The sequence below is a fragment of the Ictalurus furcatus genome, chromosome 10, assembly GCF_023375685.1.
Source record: "Ictalurus furcatus strain D&B chromosome 10, Billie_1.0, whole genome shotgun sequence".
Lineage (NCBI taxonomy): Eukaryota > Metazoa > Chordata > Actinopteri > Siluriformes > Ictaluridae > Ictalurus > Ictalurus furcatus.
In genome coordinates this window covers 24,541,595-24,559,881 of record NC_071264.1, presented here as the reverse complement: position 1 = coordinate 24,559,881, position 18,287 = coordinate 24,541,595, and the positions used below count along the sequence as shown (strand labels likewise).

The 18,287-nt window shown below is 39.0% G+C and overlaps 1 protein-coding gene across 1 annotated transcript in view; it reads left to right on the top strand.

Annotated features, from left to right (window-relative positions):
- Positions 1-18,287, top strand: part of gli2b (GLI family zinc finger 2b) — a 90,937-nt gene that overhangs the window by 1,901 nt on the left and 70,749 nt on the right. The window contains exon 2 of the mRNA XM_053634170.1: positions 16,139-16,264. Coding sequence (XP_053490145.1) covers positions 16,150-16,264 — 115 coding nt within the window. The 5' untranslated portion in view covers positions 16,139-16,149. The remainder of the gene's footprint in view (positions 1-16,138; positions 16,265-18,287) is intronic.

The following is an 18,287-nucleotide window of genomic DNA, read 5'->3' as shown; positions in this document are numbered from 1 at the left end:
GCTCTCCAAACTGAACCAGCTTTTCTTTGCTATTTACTGTGGCCTTATGCTGAAAGTCTTCAAATAAATATCAGCAATCAGTTGCATGTGTTGTTTGTTATGGGATCTCTACGCAAGTGGCTTTGGTGTGATCATTATATATGGGCGGTGAGGTAGAGAGAAAGAAGAAGAACAAGAAGTAGTATTAATTGGGAGAGACTGAAAGGGCCTGTGTGCTTAGAAATGTAGCTGACAAGGAGACAGGACAAGGCAAAAAAGCAGGGAAAAAACTCTAATTGGCCCATTTAAATCCTAGAGGAAGAGGCGAAAAAACAGTTGGTGGGAGTGGGATTTTTTTTTTCATGTGAGGACCCGGTCATGGACATTAGCATAAGAAAAAGAAGAAAAAAAGTTTTAGTGCATTTGCTATTGTCCGCTATGAAGAGTCCCAGCAGTCAGGCTGAAGAGGTTTTGAAAGGATGTGAAAGAGCGCCGGGACCCCATTCAACTCATTCAGTCCGCCCGAGCTCGCGCTCACCGGCCGCGGCGGACCGCGTTATGACCACGCCCCCTTTTAACGCACACCCGCGAGCCCTCCGGCGCCATTTTCACGCACTCCCGCACGGACATGCGGTGCACAGTCGAGGCAACTTTACAGACCACAATGGATTTATTTGACACTGTTTGACATTATTTCTGCTTGTAGGCCCGATTCAACTTTTATGCCTTTATATACATATGTGGGGTACCAGGCAGTTTTAAATGATTACAAAATGAAAAATGGGTCTAGATGTAGACTAGCTGGCCTAACACATAAAATATTGTGCATGTGCTAGTCTTAAACTTCATTTTTTAAAATATATTTTGCATTGAGACACAAATACGTTATTCAAGATCTCTGCTAACATTTAATAAGAGCAGGGTTACTAGGTCTGAACAAAACTTCCAGCCCAAATACATTTTCCAGGTGCTGGAATAGGGAGGCACATTTTTCTTGCGTTTCTCACTTTTTTTGTGTGAGGAAAACAAGGTCACAGTGGTGCGCACGCATTTCTGATTCCAGTACCTGCAATAAGGGCTTTTGATCATCGCCTGCTACGGTCATTATCCACTCCATACCCTTCCTTTCCCTCTCCAAATCTCTGCAATATTCTCTTTTATATAAAACTGAACAAAATGGAATATGTGGTTAGATTTAAATGAACATATACCGTATAAAAATATTAAGTTTCTTAGCAAGACATGATTTCATTGCTCATACTAAACCTAATTTAAATAAATTTCTAATTTCTAGATTGAATTATGTAGAGTGGGTGTGATCCATTCATGTAGTATTAACGTCAACCAGTTACATAATGGAATCTCATGAGGATTTTCATACTGATGGGAACTAAAACTGCAGAAATAAATTCATGCACTTTATATGATGTAAGGTAGTATGGCACAGTGGTAATGTGGGTGTTGCTGATTGCCAGCAAGCTCGGTTCAATCCTCAGCTTGGGTGGGAGGATGGAGGATGCTGGAAGTGCAAAAATAAATTGTTTTAATGTAATACAATTCAGTCACATGGAACCAATGTACATATTTGAATTAAGTAAACTCAAGGAGCCCCCCCCACCCCCAGCATCTTTAGACCACTATGTCTGTAAGCTATATCAGAAAAAGTGCATAAAATTAATGATATCAGAAAAAGTGCATAAAATTAATGATCGCTGGTCACACTACTCCACATTGAATACACTCACACAATGTGGTGACATAGCTAGCCTACCTATGCAAAAATGTTTCACTGTAATGAGTTGCACTGTCTGCACTTACACTTTCCCTGTGTTTGCCATGGCCTATGCTTGTGGAAATTGGTTAGATTATATTGAAATTATTTTCAAACAAGATATTGAAGGCCACAGACTATTTTTAAAGTAGCCCAAAAACACCACCCACGGACGCAATTTGGTATAAAAACCGCCACCTTAACAACCCTAAATGAGAAGCTCACGGGTGCCATATGCGTATAAAGCAGCTGTTGTTCAAAATGTTTAATTGCTTCAGAGTTTCTTGCATCTATGTTAACCATAAGCACATTGAAGCTATGGGAGGTTTGTTTTAAAATTTCTTTCACTCGGATTAGTGAGGGCAAAAGGGCAGAAGATCTTGCCCTTTGCCAACTCCACACAGCCCTGCTTCATCAAATAGCCCTTTTCCCTCTTGTGTTTTCTTTTGATGAACTGAACACTGTGTACGGAGAATTGTGGTCCTATTACAAACCTCCTAAATAGTACAGCAAAATACAAACACAACCACAAGTGAGATGTGCAAATAGGTACAAAGTTTAGGGCTTGCGTTATGCTTTTTTGCTGCTTTTATTGTTTCCCCAATTTGAAATGACATTTTTAATAGGCACATTAGATAGAACCTCCTTTATTTTTCCGAACAAACATTTGGTTTGAAACCTGAAGCACTTTTTAATCTTAACCTTTTCTAAGCCGACATCCTGTCTCCTCTCAGAGTAGTGGACTTTTTCCCAGTCTAGGTAGTAACTCCACATTTCTATGAGTGATTGAGCTTGGAGCCCAGGTCAGCAGGGGACCATCTCTTTCTCTTTTTTTTCTTTTCTTTTTTTCCCCCCAAGACTACCAAGCACAATGGGCTTTCTCATTGAAGTATATGAAGTCACTTCTTCTTGGCTATATGGAGGAATCCGAGGGGAGTTGACCCCTGGAGAAGTCACTTCATTGTGGTGTCTCAATGGAGGCAGTGACCCCTGAAAATCTATGTTATGTTATACTGGGCTGATTTTGGATAAATGGGTTCAGAAACTTCTCAGGTTCCATTGTTTTTTGTTGCCATATTGGGTTCATTATCTCCTTCAAGCATGGAGGAACGCGCTTAGATTGATCATTGACTGATTTTACTCTGTGCCAATATGCCATTATTATTATTATTATTATTATTATTATTATTATTGTTATTATTATTATGTTACTAATAAGGAAAGTTTTTTTGTTTGTTTGTTAGGATTTTTATTACCAGACGGCATTATCTCCCATGCTAAGTATTATTTCAGTCTCTCCAAAGGGCAAATATTCGTAATTGCCTCCATAAACCCAGACCAGCGGAACACTAATATTTTTGTTTCTTGTCTGCTCTGAGAAATCTCTCCAACAGTCAAGAGTGATTTGTCCTCTGGCAATTTTGTGGCCAGCATCTCTCTCTCCCTCTCTCTCTCTCTCCCTCTCTCACTCACTTTTCTCTGAATCCCGGCTTGCGTTGACATGCTCTGATGAAGAGCACAGTAAACCGTTCCCCCTCTCCAGCAGCCCGAGCTCCTGACCACATGGGAATGCTCATCAAAGAGACGTAGATAAACTCCATATGGGACACGGGATAACATGGAAGACGAGGGCGCCACAAGACGTGCATGTGTCAAGGTGAATTTTTGCATGAAGGAATGTGGCCGTTCGGGAGATCTTCTTCGTCGGGCTTCGACAAGAAATGACACGTAGGCACTCATGAGAGACAACTATTAAAACAAAAAAGTTTTGTCATCACGAATTAGGATGGAATGTTGCATGTCTGTGAAGGTTGCATTAAGTCACTCAAAGAAAAAAAAAGGGGGCAGTACATTATCAATTATGAATGTTAGGGTAGCGATTTTATACGTAAGTATTTTTATATGAACCAAGCAGAGTTGCTTAATGAACCGAACAGTGCTTGTTAAAGGAAGTTACTTCTTTCTTGCAATTGCTTTTTAAACAATTATCTCGTGTAGAATTCATAACCTTTTGATCTTCGGGTGCCTTGGAAGGATAATATCATGTTGTGTATGCATTAGACTAGAATATTGCCTCAGAGATTTGTTTGAAAAATCTGATTTGCCCAACACGTCATCATTATCGAAAGCTAAACCTTGGTGGCTTCCATAGATATTTATTTTAGTTCATGATTATCAGCTCACTGGACATCGTTTTTGGATAAACTATATAGTAATATTGTGATTGGCTCTGTTTGTCTAAATTACAATCTTCAGTATTTTTTATTTTTATTTTTTAGAAATCTGTGATGTTGTCCACAGCATGAAATGCCTTACATATTATTTAATAATTTACCAATTATTTGGCAGAGAAACTTCCATAGCTCTGCAGTTTATAAGTGAAAAAAGGATTACGGGTTTTGGGCATTTTGTCTAGATTATAAACCTGCAATCAATGAGGGTTATGAATTTTTATTTATTTGTTGTTTGATTTTCATGACAGATAATTGACGGAGATGGTATGATAACAATTGACGGAGATGGTATGATAACACTTAACATACAGGAAAAATACATAGCTAAAAACATGACAAAAACACAGCTCTTTTTTTATTATATTAAGTCTTTCCCACAAAAAAATCACTTATATTGCAAATATGAATAAATATAATAAGAAATATAATAACATCAATTGGAAGAAAAAAAACACTATTTTGAATTTCCCAAATAATACCAAAACAGTGTTCTTATTGTGAATTAATTGACCATAGCTGACATGAAGGCAACTCACACACATTTGCTTTGCTTAATAGCTCACTGGTTGTTGTTGTTAACATTAGGCCACGTGGCTAGTGTTATTATCACATTATCTTCTTTATCCAGCAACTTTACATAGTTGCACTCCAAGCAGTTCTCTCATACTTCAAGCTAGATTTGTTATAGGATCAGATCAAATTTGCTCTTTTTTTCTAAGATATCTGATCTACCCTTGCTGGTATTGGCTCAAGTGTTTCACCTCACATTGTTAGGCAGAAGTTTTAAGGGTGAAGTGAACTCAGATTCAGTTCATTCAGAAACTAATTCAGCGAGATTAAAATGATCAGTCTGTCTCACATCAACCAACGCATGAGAAGTCCTCATCAAGCAAAAACAATCAAGCATCAAGCACCATCTAATTACAGCGAATGTCTCATGAAAGGACATCACACACCATGAGATGCCTCGAAATCAAAGGTCTGCATGCCACCAGGGGCACAAGAAACTTGCCTCACTATGAAATGTGATGGGTATCCATAGCGCCTCTTGGCGGCCTTTGATTCACGACTTAATTAATTCCTGGAGGGATGGTGCAACCAAATGATGCTCTTCTGTCTCTTAAAGAACTTTTGACAGCAGCATGGTGTGGGTCTGCCAATGTATCATCATCACTTTCACTCAAGAATTATACACATTTGAGACAAACACTTCATGGAAAACGTCCTAATGAACTACAAAGATCAGCTGCTTTGAGCATCCTTAACAGTTCAGGACATGTTGCAGGATTCGCATGTTTACTTTATAGCAGTTTGGTTATTGCAACTGAAGAGAAATCTTCATTGTGGTGGCGCAACCCTGGATGACTTTTTTGTCTGAGTAACAGAGCTACGGAGCAGGCCTACGCAGGGCATGTTCTTCATTAGACTCATATAAAGAGAGATGGAAACGAAAGAAAGTGAAACACAGCCAAGCCGCAGACTCCTAAAACAGCCTGACGGGAAGACGGAGCTTACATGAGATGCCCTGAATAAAAAGCTCCATGTGTTAGCTGTTAGTAATCAAACACGCTCGTACAATCAGTGTTTGGGGTCAGGGCCCAGCTGAGAGATCTTGGTCTGCACTGTCTCAGAGATAGGGATGGCTCTCAGGCAGCTGTGCTTGCATTCTTCGTCTTTTCCAACACTTGGAAAATTTAGGTTGTAATAGAGTAGCCTATACGTGGCTCTCTTGGGCCTTTATTTTGTCCCGTCTGGCCGTGTGGTTTTTAACTCAATTCAGCTGGGTACCCATGATACAGTTATGCATGCTATGTTTAAGGTAAGGTCAAGACTGAAGCAGGTGGCTGGATAAATCATACTGACATTTTGCTCCAATAAATTTGTGGTCCCAGGAGTGCACAGAGAGGATTTTAGCAGCAGGATATAGAAAGAAGGAAGAGTTTTTTTTTTGTTGTTGTTATTGTGTTTTAAAAAAATAAATAAAAACAACTTGGTTTTATGGTGCAGCGAGACAATTGTTTGTGCAGAGCCATGCCCTGGAAATTTTGAGCCTGTTCTAGAGCAGACTTCTGAACGAGATCATGGAGGAGAACTCAGTATACATAGCTGTGGTCTCATAAATCACATAAACTGATGAGAAAAGAAGACAGAAAGAATCACATGGCCATTAGGTTATGAGATTGAGTTTGCTTACAATTTGATATCTGGACTGCTAGTCATACTATCATGCTATCTGTCCCATAGTTTGGCATCTCTTAAACTGCCATCTGGATGTCTGCACAATGGACCATCTCAACTTGTTGGCAAACTCATCAACTGTAGTCCAGTGTGTGGTGAGGCATTTGACTGGCCTCAGTCCTCAAACGGTGGCAGAAGGGGACGTTTACAGCACGGCCAGGCTGTTAAACTACAAGTGTCTCTTAACAACACCATTTGGCTACTGGATCAAAGGTAGTAACATAAAAAAAAAATGAAGAAAACATTGCAGAGGCCCAGCAGTTGAAGCAATAGGAAGTTTTCCCAAGGGTTCGCTCTGAAGGCCATAGCCTGAGGCAAGAGCGATGTGCATGTTTTTGGAAAAGCGTCTCAGCTATGTAACCCTGTGAAATGGCTCTGCTTGGCACATTAGAGCGGTAATAATTCTAGAGGCTGATTCAGAAAGACAGGACAGATCCTCCCATCAGAGACTCTTCTCCAGAAGTTCGGCCGGGGTTGTAATCCTAACATCTGTTTGACATTGACCAAACCCACAGAGATCACCCACAGGATATTGCACTTACCAGCAGGGGGTGTGATCCAAGCCATTGGAGCACTCTCTCACCTCAGCCTCCCCCCTGTCTCCATTATCCACAGGTTCACATGCCTCCCCCTGCTGCATTCTCTCACAGGGGGAAGCCACAAACACCCCCAGGCTTCCCACTGACTCCAGTGATCCACACAACAGCCCCAACTGCCTCAGAGTTAACTGCAGTGGGCTTGTGCAAATGTAAATCTTTATATGACACTACAATGAAGGGGTCCAGGTCATGTTATATAAGATCAAGCCTACATTGAATTGGCATTGGTGTAGGATGCTGTGCTAGTTTAGTATGGTTTTTAAGGGATCACCCAAGAGAATTTGGTCACATTAAACTTCACACAAGTCTTAAAGTACACCCTCCACATCAGAGATCAAATAAGAGTGATCAAGTCTTCTTTAGGGCAGTGGTAACTCAGTATTAAGACAATCAAATAGTGCTTAGAAGGTCATGAGTTCAAATCCCAGCCCTGCCAAGATGCCATTGCTGGGCCCTTGAGCAAGGCCCTTAACTCAACGGCTCAATTGTATAAATGAGATGAATGTAAGTCACACTGGATAAGGGTGTCTGCCAAATGCTATAAATATAAAGTAAATATGAATTTTAGACCTAGTTCACATTTACAAAGGGAAGACTTTGAATAATAATAATAATGAAGACACCATTTCTGATTTTGATGATTGTTTTGCCATACTAACCATTTCAGTCCATTTCCTCAAAGTTTCCTGTCCACAACAAAGAGTAAAAAATGTATGCAGCTTGGTTTCTTGAGACATGATCTTTATACAACTTCCCCACTGTTTATTTGTTTCAACAAGAAGATAAAACATCTCATACATAGTTTTAAAGCTTCAAATGAAATACAACATGAAACAAAGGCAACCTGAGTAAACGCACAATAAAGTTTTTTTTTGTTTGTTTTGTTTTTGAAGCAAAAAAAAGTTATCCAACAGCTATCATCCATGTGAAAAACTAATTGCCGCGTTAAACTTTAAATCTGGTTGTGCCATCTTTAGCAGCAATAACTGCAACCAAACACTTCCGATAACTGGAGATCAGTCTTTTACTTACTTATAGGACTAGGACTTACTCCTATGCTTTGGATCATTGTCTTGTAATCCAGTTTCGCCTGAGTTTCAACTTACGGACTGAAGACCGGACATTCTCCTTTAGGACTTTTTGGGAGAGAGCAGAATTCATGTTTCCCTCAATTATTGTAAGTTGCCCAGACCCTGAAGCAGCAAAGCATCCCCACACCATCACACTTCCACCACCATGCTTGACCGTAGGTATGTTGTTCTTTTTGTGGAATTCTGTGCTTGGTTTGCATCAGATGTAATGGGACCCCTGTTTTCAAACACTTCAAATTTTGACTCTTCAGTCCACAGAACATTCTCCCAAAAGGTTTGTGGATCATCAAGGTGTGCTTTGGCAAATTTCAAACAAGCCTTAATGGTCTTCTGGGTTAGCAGTGGTTTTCACCTCACCACTCTTCCATGGATGCCATTTTCGCCCAGTGTCTCTCTGATAGTGGAGTCATGAACAGTGACATTTACTGATGCAAGAGAGGTCTGTAGGTCCTTTGATGTTGTCCTTGGGTCTTTTGTGACTTGTTGGATAAGCCGTTGCTGTGATTTTGGAGGAATTTTGGAAGGTTGGATACTTCTGGGAAGATTCACTACTATGCCGAGTTTTTCCATTTGGAGATAATGGCCCTCACTGTGGTTCTCTGGAGTCCCAGAGCCTTTGAAATAGCTTTGTAACACTTCCCAGACTCATGTATTTCAATCACCTTCTTCCTCATCATTTCTGGAATTTCCTTCAATTTTGGCATACTATGTTATTGGGTAAGACCTTTTAACCAGCTTCACGCTGTTGAAAAAGTTCTATTTAAGTGTTGATTTGATTGAACAGGGTTTGCAGTAATCAGGCCTAGTTGTGTCTAGTCCAGCTGAACCCCATTATGAATGCAGTTTCATAGAATTAGGGACTTAGTAATTACGGGTGCAAATATTTCACACAGGCCCAGTTGATATTGGATACCTTTTTTTGCTTCAATAAATAATATTATCATTTAAAAACTGTATTCTGTGTTTACTAAGGTTGCCTTTGTTTTATCTTAGGTTTTGTTTTAATTTCTGAAACAATTTTGTATGAGATATACACAAAAACAGAAGAAAAATACTTTTTCACAGCACTGTATGCATGTCTGTTTTCAAAGAACTAGGTTTTCTTTTATCCTGTGCAATGAAGGCAAAAGTGGCATCATATTTATCCACTTTACCAGTGTTAGTGTATGCTAGGCTTTAATAAGAGTTCATCTAGCATCTGTACTAGCCAGCCGTTCTCAAACTGGGGTCCGGGAAGAATAACCCGGAGGTCTGTGATTTTTTTCATTTACTTACAGAGATGGAAATCACAACCATCTATTTTCAAACTTTTATTTATTATTGATTTCTTATAGTTATTAGCCAGTTGACTAGTCACTTGAATTAATTGGCTTTCATCCAAATCTTAATATCTCAAAAACAAGTCGGCCTATAAATAATATCAACTTGGACTTAATGTGTTCCGTTGGAATAGAAAGATCTTTGGTTCACATAAGTCATAATCCAAAATGTAATATAAAAATATTTAAATAATGATTAAATAATGAAGAGGTAAATGGAATTTATTTTACAATTAAAAAGCTACAAAAAGTTTGGAAACCCCTGCTGTATGAATAAAATTAACTTCTACCTGCTTCTGTAAATGCCAAAATATGTCGGTATTGTTGATGTTTGACCTCCCATCCTGGAGACTTGGTGGTTTTTATTTTCTTTCTATCCTGCATATGTAGGTATCATTAACCTCACTATGTACCATAAGAGAGCACTTTGCCTCACCAGCGGTGTATCTGAACGATCGTACCAGACGTGAAGACAAGAGAGAGAAATAGCTCAATGAATTCTCTGGGATTTCACTGCGTGACCTTTCAGTGTTCTGTCAGAGCCATTTGTTTGGCCGACAGCTCGGGCTGTAATTACTCAGCATGATGGGTTGTTGGTTGCTGTAAGTAATCCTGCATGATGAGCCAAACGGCTCTCCAGAAAGCTCGGTGCACCTGGAATATGAAGACATTCATTTTATCAGACATAGAGAATGCCTCTTTCTCTTTCTTTCTCTCCAAACTCTGTCTCAGATGGCTTGAATTTGTCAAATTGAGGCCCCTATGTGCTCTATTGCAGCAATAGATGCTAATTTTGAACCGTGTAGCAAAAGGCTATTTTCACTGCACATTAAACATACGTGACATGTGTGGAATGTGTTGGATGACCACGACTACCTGGTGGTAAAATACGCCAGCATGATACATGTTTCTTCAAGCATAAACATGTAGAATTTGCAGCTTTGCTTGCTTCTGTTAAGGTTTTTCTTAGGTTTGCTAAGTTCAATTGTCAAAAACAAGTACTTTGAGTTCACTGGGTTCATTTGTAATGCTGGATTTTATTCCAGTGCCTAGAAGATAGCATAATTTTTCGTAGCGGGAGTCGTCAACTGGCGGACAGCAGTCCGGAAAAGTATTTCAGTGAACTGAGCACTTGGAAATAAATGTTGTAGCAGAGCAGATAAACATATGAGAAAACAACTCACAGGCTTACTGAAACTATACAGTTGCAGATTAGAAAAACATTGCTTGGTCATTTTCCAGTTTTCAACTGCTCAATTTCAGTGAGCCTGTGCCCACTATAGCCTCAGATTCCAGGCGTGGAACCTGATGTGGTCTTTGGTGGTTGTAGCACATTTGCTTCAAGGTTTGACATGTTTTTCCGTCTGAGATTCTTTTCTGATCACCATGATTGTAAAGAGTGGTTACTTGAGTTATGGTAGCCTTCTTGTCAGTTCGAACCTGTATGTTATTCATTGTTAATCAAGAACCTGAGGAAATGCAGGTTTTGGGTCTTGGGAAAGGACATAAGTGTTTCTCTGGAAGACATTGATTTGAACATGCATATCATGTCCACTTTATGGATAATTAAACACCTTTGCTAACCCACATTCAATGCCTGCTGAATCAATATCAGCTCAGTTGTTATATCCAGGCCCTGTACAGGCTGCTAAGCAATGGTATTTGATAATGCCATTAAGTTCATCAACAATCAGTCAAAATCTGGGGGGGAAAGTACAAAAACAGTAAAAGTATTTAAATGACATCATCTTAAAGAGCCCATAGAGAGACATCAGTTTAATTCCATGAACAGCCCAGGGATCTAACCATGCATTATGTCTAGCAGCTGGGTTTTATTTGAAATAATGAAATTGTCACACAGGAAATGGACTGGACTACATGTCGGCCCCTACTTTCTCTCTGTCTCTCCGTCTCTCTCTCTCCATAACACAACAGCTGTTCACCTGCGAATAAAACATAGACATTTATTAGAGCATTTGTCAGCTGTCCATCCTAATATCGCAAAGATGTGATGTATTCGTCATGTAGACTGTTTGAAACATTTACTTGTGTAAGTGACACACAATTTTTTCCCCCTGAATTATTTGTGGCAGTCCAACCAGTGCAACATCTCTTGGAAAGTCAAAGTCAAAAAAAAAAAGGGAGGAAGAGAGAGTTAAGATCTTCAAACAAGTTCTTTGAAAATGTGTTTGCATTCCTTTTCAACGTTCTTTGGGTGGATTTTGGAGGGAGGGTGCCTGAACAGAAGCTGTGGGCATGCTGAGAGAGAACGAGGTGCTAAAACAAACATGTCATTGATTTCAACACAATGAGAGCCTTGAATGGGAGAGAGTTAAGTTCAGAAGTTGTTGTTCTCCTCAATTACCTTTCGCTAAAGCCTCCTATTGTTAGTTATCATGCCCTGTTGAATGGCCGTGTGTGTGTACCTAAAGGAGGCGATCGTTGACAAAGCAAGGTTGGGGTTAACCGCTCTGTATGCGGCCCTTGTGTACGTTAAATCAAGGAGCTCGATGAAGGCAGAACGAATAATTCACTCTCGTTTCTTTAATCCTTCACTTTGTGTGAAGCTGATGAGGATTTCACATGTGTGCATTATTTAAATGCTTTGCATAATGACATTATGATTGAAGTGATCAAGCTTAATCCCTATCATTCTGGAAAAAAAAGGTGCCCAAAATTACACACATTCACACCCTGGCTGTAATGTCTTGTTCACACTTGATGTGGAGTGACACTTCTGTCATTTAGAAGTCTTGAGGCTTTTGAGCGCACACATAGAGTCTCTTTGCCACAAGGCGAATGTAATTAATGAGAGAAAAGTCTTTAGGCCGCTCCTAGGCCTTCGCTCCTAATGAGGCCTCTGATGCGACAAGTATAGCGTCACTGGAGCACATCCGTCTGGTCCATAAAGCAGAATAGCTCCCTCACACCTGTTAAATCTCTTCAAAGACAGCAGGCCATCGCTGTTGCCCCGAAAAACACACAGGCCTGTCCGTCAGACCCTTTCGCGCCTCTTTTCATGTATTCAAGAGCTGGGATTGGAATAGAAATAGCGCCGTGATTGGGAAGCCTCGGGCCGTGTGCAGCTGAATGGTCTGTATGTGAATAGAGGTTATAGATTGCAGTTTGAAATCCGTACATTCTTTCCTCTTTGTGTGTCTTATTTAAATCTGTGTCTTTGACCATTTAGAAAGCAATCAAGTGAAAACATTCACACAAAACTTCTTTCTTATGTTCTGAGTACAAGAGGAGAATCTGACATTTTTTAAATGGGCTTTTATACATCAGGTATCATGGCTATAGATTTTTTTTTGTGGTGGTGCAGCTTCAGAGTCCCTGGTTCAATCCTGAGCTCAGGTTACTGTCTATGTAAAGTTCAGGGCATCCAGTTGAGAATATAGGTGAATATTGGGACTGGGATTTCACGGGACACAAAAAAAAGTCGGGTGAGTGGGAGGTTTTTTACAAACACCATAATTTGCTTTAATTTATTCATCCTTAGTAACTGCCTGGTCATGGTGGCGGTGGTTTAAATTATGATACTAATATGTTTATTTTTTGAGAAATAGAACCAGCTAGATTCAAGCAAAAATAAGTACTGCAGAAGTAGGATTCAGAAAACAGTACTGCACGCATCTTTAGTTAAGAGCAGTTATGAACTCGAGTGATGTAGCTGAAGTTGAGGAACTCTCAGAGCCAGAAATCACAAAGCATGCTGACAGTGCTGGCATATCTACCCCGGAGTTTTCTATAAGAAAGAAAGATAGAAAACTCCTTTAGGACATGTCCACTTCATATTTAAATCCAAATATAGATACAGATACTGTATGTATGCATGGTACAGTGCAATGGACTGGCATCCCATCCAGGGTGTATTCCCACCTTGTGCCCAGTGTTCCCAGGATAGGCTCTGGGTCAACTGTGATCCTAACCAGTATAAAGAGGTTTCTGAAGACGAATGAATGAACTTTATTTTGAACATGCTTAATTATAAGCTAAACATTTCTCCATTCTTCGTGAAGATCTGATTACTATAAATCAAATTCGATGTTTTAAATTGTTCTTAAAGCCCACTCATACCTAACCTGTTTCATTCAGCATTTGTGCTCACTGCTGTGTGTGTTATCGTTATACTGTACATGCATGTCTCGCGCAAAACTGTGGAATAATACTCCATCTTTGCCACAGCATCTTTCACGTCAGGTCGTGGCAAATCTCTCATCTGAACTGTGATGAACTATGTCTTAGGGAGACGTAGGAGGTTTTGATCAGGGATTAGCCCTTCTTTGTCCTGCCTCCTGCCTCTTCTTCCTCCCTCACTCTTCCTCTCCAGCTCTTGGCAGCTGACCATTGACAGAAAAGAGAGAAAAAAAGTGCCTGTTGTTACCTGTTTGCTTTCATGGCCATCTGTCTGTTTGGTCTTTGACACATGTACTATCCTGTCATGTCACGCTGGTGGCCCAGGATGGCTCCATGGGGTCCTGATCTGTGTGGGGGATTGTGGGATAATGAATTAGCGAGGAAACAGAATGCTTTTTCAAGCACTCTTGTCTGAAAAAAGCCTTGGCTTAGACATAGAGTTAGGTGTTAGCCTGCTAAATGTCTTACTATCTAACGCCTAGGTAAACACAGCAGTTATGGCTTACACATAGTTGATATAACGCATAGTTTAGATCTAATGCAGCTGTCAATCAAACAACATAACTCAAGAGTGTGGTCATCACATTGGTCTGCCAATGTTAGGAAGATCCCAGGCCAAGAACCCCAAAAGATTGATTTTATGGGATGATTGTGTTATTCTGACGCATGATAAATGATCAAAGTGATGACTGGGTCTCATAAACAGATCACAGGATTTGTTGCACGTTTCTTTTCTATGACGGGCTTGGCAGCAGAACGTCAGGCAGCTGTTACAGTGTTGGAGGAGACGGTCTCAATTTTGCTCTTTGAATCTCGTCACAGGTGCCAGTGAGAGGATTGTAACACAAGTGTCACTTCCCCCCCCCCCCCTTTTTTGTATAATATTGGATTCACTATTAGTTATGTATACACATTTAGTCAAATTTAGAACTAATTAGTTGTATTGCTTCGTTTAAATCTACAAAACAGCCTGTTTTGTCACATTGTACATTTTGGTATTATATTATATCTTACATTTTTTAGAATGTACAAATCTTTGAAACAGAATATAACTGCTTCTTAGTTAAATTATTGCATCAATTGCAAATTGATGCAAAATATATAGCAAGCGATTCGACAACAACGAAACAATTCAATTAATGTAATACATTTAAAGAACAAATACAAGAATAACAATTAATTGCATCAACTGCAATGTAATATGCACATGATTAAATAATAATGAATTTGATTTGATAGTAATCCAACTAGAAATAAATATAAATGAAGGCATAAAAAGAATAAATAAAATTAATCTAAGCATATTCATATTAATTATCAACTGATAATTAATATAAACATGATTAGATGATAAACAAGCACACAAATAAGCAAATAAATAATGATATATAGAATAAATATTTTTTCATATGAACATATGAACACAAGCTTCCAGTTTAATGTGCCGATCTCAGGATTAATAAGGTTAGACAATTGGGTAACTTCATCTTTATTGCAGTTGGTTATGTTTTAATACCTGATTAATGTAAAAATTGTGATTATCACTAAAACACTAAAAAAACTGTGCAGCCCGGGACAGTCTTGGCCAAGCAAAAACCGAAACAGATGCCATCGAAGTGCGCAAGTGTGGCACCTCCCTTAATCGGCTTACCTTGAGTGAAAAAAGCGAGAGATAAGAGATGGATGAGTGAGTAAACGAATAAAGCCGTCATAGAGGCTGACCGCCAGGACACAGTATTGAGTCATATAGCAGAAAGATGTAATCCTTGTGCACCATTTGGTTGCTGTGACCAGGACGACCCGAGCTTGAGCTGTAGAACACTGTCGTTTTATGATACAGCCCATTTAAAAAATATATATATATATATATAATTCGTTATTATTATTTACATATATTTTTTATATGTTGTTGAAGATACAAATATGTGACTTAAGTATTATCGGTTTAAAATATATTCAATTAATCCAAATAGGAATGATCAGGGTAAAATAATGTAAATAATAATAACAATAATAATAATAACAATAATAATAATAATAACCCTATACCTTAAGATTCCCTTAACTGACATTAACACTAGTGATAACATGATCACACTATGATCTTCATTAATATACTAATTAACACTGGGATTTTTTTTTTAAATAATAAAACAAATTATTGGTTAGAAAAGGTTCTCCCACTCATCCTTTACCTAGATCAAAACTTATAATAAGGTCACAGTATGTCACATTGTTAACATTACTTTAGATGTATTAATGCTAAAGTTCATATTTATTCTCATTGCAGTAAATTATGTTGAACTTTAATGCAAAGTGTTACATAATAATAATAATAATAATAATAATAATACATACATACATACATACATACATACATACATAACTTTGAGGCCATCTCAGCATATACAAATGTATTAAATAAAGCACACCTAGACAGACAGACAAACGTGCGCGCACACACACACACACAACAGAATGATTCTGCATGAAGCAAAGCAATGCAATTCGAATTCAAAGCAAAGCACTTCAGGTGTGACGTTTGAATAAATGATAAGAGAAATGATGTGAAGTCTATTTGCTGCTAGTGAGTGCGATACCTCTCTTGCTTTCTGATAGCAAAATGAAAAGCTTGAGGCAGATCGCCTGGAAAAAAGTTGCTCATAATGCCCTCTGTTGGGAAAGAATGGTAGTTGCGTGTCCACACTGTCTCACAAGCGCTTTCTGGATGCATCCTGACTCGTCTCTCCTTTTTCTGCTTCAACAGAATCAGTCACAATGGAGACCAGTGCCTCCACAGCTGCTGAGAAAAAAGAGTGCAAAACAGCTGGACTGGATGCCAACAGCTTCTGCGAAATGCCCAAGAAGCCTTCACCTACTCTCCTAAGCAGAGGTACACTTCCACCCCATCTCTAACACCCCTCTTTCACATCATTCTCTTTTATGTAACTCATTCTACTGTAAACTCTCTCTATCTCTGCACTCTGCACTTATTCTTTCATTATGGTGGTACATCACGTGGTGAACAATGATTTAACGGTTAAAAGGTTTGTGCCAAATTTTTTGGTCAGATGCAAATGCAATTGAGTCTTTAACCATGATACATCACCGGTGTGTTTTAATGTAACTATTATACTGCAAGGTATTTTACAATTACAATATAATCGCTGTACTGTATTTCTGTTCATACTTAGCCATTTTTTGAGAACAAATCATGGCTTGTAAAAGTCCCTGTGAGGTCAAAAGTAAACCACAGCCAGGCTTTGATAGAACTCATAATATAACTTGTGACACGATCCATTTTAAGCAGCGTTTTTAACTAAAGTGAAACATTTTCCAACTTTATTTGCTTGGTTTAGTTTTTTCTAATGAATGGAGAAATATATATTACAAACATTCCATTCAGGAAGCAGAGTGGCTCAGGTGGTAGTACTGCCACCTCATAGCTTCAGGATACCTAGTCTGATCCTGAGGAAATAATTGTTACCTCAATGACTTGGACCGTGGCATGATTGTTTGTGCCAAATGGGCTGGTTTGAGTATTTCAAAAACTCATACGCAACAGTTTAGAGACTAGTAGACTAGACTATAGAGTTTACAAAGATTGGTGGAAAAAAACAAAAAACATCCGATGAGCAGTGAGGCATATCTTAAGGCAGAAAAGCCTTGTTGATGAGAGAGGTCAGAACAGAATTGTCAGACTGATTCATGCTGACTAGAACTAAAATAAACACTCTTTACAGCCGCGGTGAGCAGAAAAGCATCTCAGAAGGCACAGCATGCCAAGCTTTTAGTTGGATCGGCTACAACAGCAAAAGAGCATTAATTAATTAATGAATGAGCGATTACATGTATATGCAACATCCATTGCTAGTTCTTTGTATATTATATGGTTCAAGCTTTTAATGGGTTCTAATTAGACCATTTCTGAAAGGGAAAACTCTCTGTTGTAATATTCTACACTGAAGGTTTAACATATAATCAACAGGGCCCAAAAAAACCAAACATATTACAGCGCTACATAGAGTCTGGAATGAACAGAGCATGAGTGTTAATACTGAGAGCATGTAAAGCAGTAAGGCCACAATTTAACAGACAGGTGGTGCGAGAAGCAGGTCACATTTGTGTTGTGGTTAATGAAAGTTACTGGCGGGAGGGAGGGAGTGGAAACCGGGAGCGCATGGAAAAGAGTGAGAAAAGGGAGCATGTCAGCAGGAAAGTGATAAAAGCGACAGATAATGAGCTTGAAAGGCCTTGTTCCTACCTCCAGAGTATAAATGTTATAAATTAGTCAAAACGGAAACCCGAGCAGTGGACGACATGGTCCATGCGAAATTGACAAAGATGCCAGTTGAGGGTTACCTTTGAAATGGAAATAGTGCTTGGGAAAGTATGGCACGTTTACACATTCATGAAGAAGTTTGATGGCATGCCATAGTAAAGGAAAGAAAATTAGAGGAATAATTTTTAATAAATCAAGTGAAATGGACCACACAGTGGCAACATGGGAGTTTAATAGTGTTACTTAGATAAAAGGCGTATTAAAAACCGTTATTAAAGAAATAGCGGTTAGTATTGTGCATACTGGATAAGTATTGGTTTAAATTCCTCATTAGGTCCATTATAATGTAAAGCTAGATTTGTAAAATGATACAGTGGAATTAGAATTAACACATACTATTGTAAATGTCAGAGTTTGCCAAAGGCGAGCAGTAATTACAGCTTCAGACGTGTTTTCATGCCGAGAGAGACTTCCTTCTCTGTGGCACGAGAAATATCAAGGACTCACGAGTGGAAAAGATAGAACGGGAACATGTCGGGAGGAAAGTGATGAAAGTGACTAATAATAAGGCTGAAAGGCCTTGTTCTTACCTCCAGAGTGCAAATGTTATAAATTAGTCAGAATGGCAGTGGAC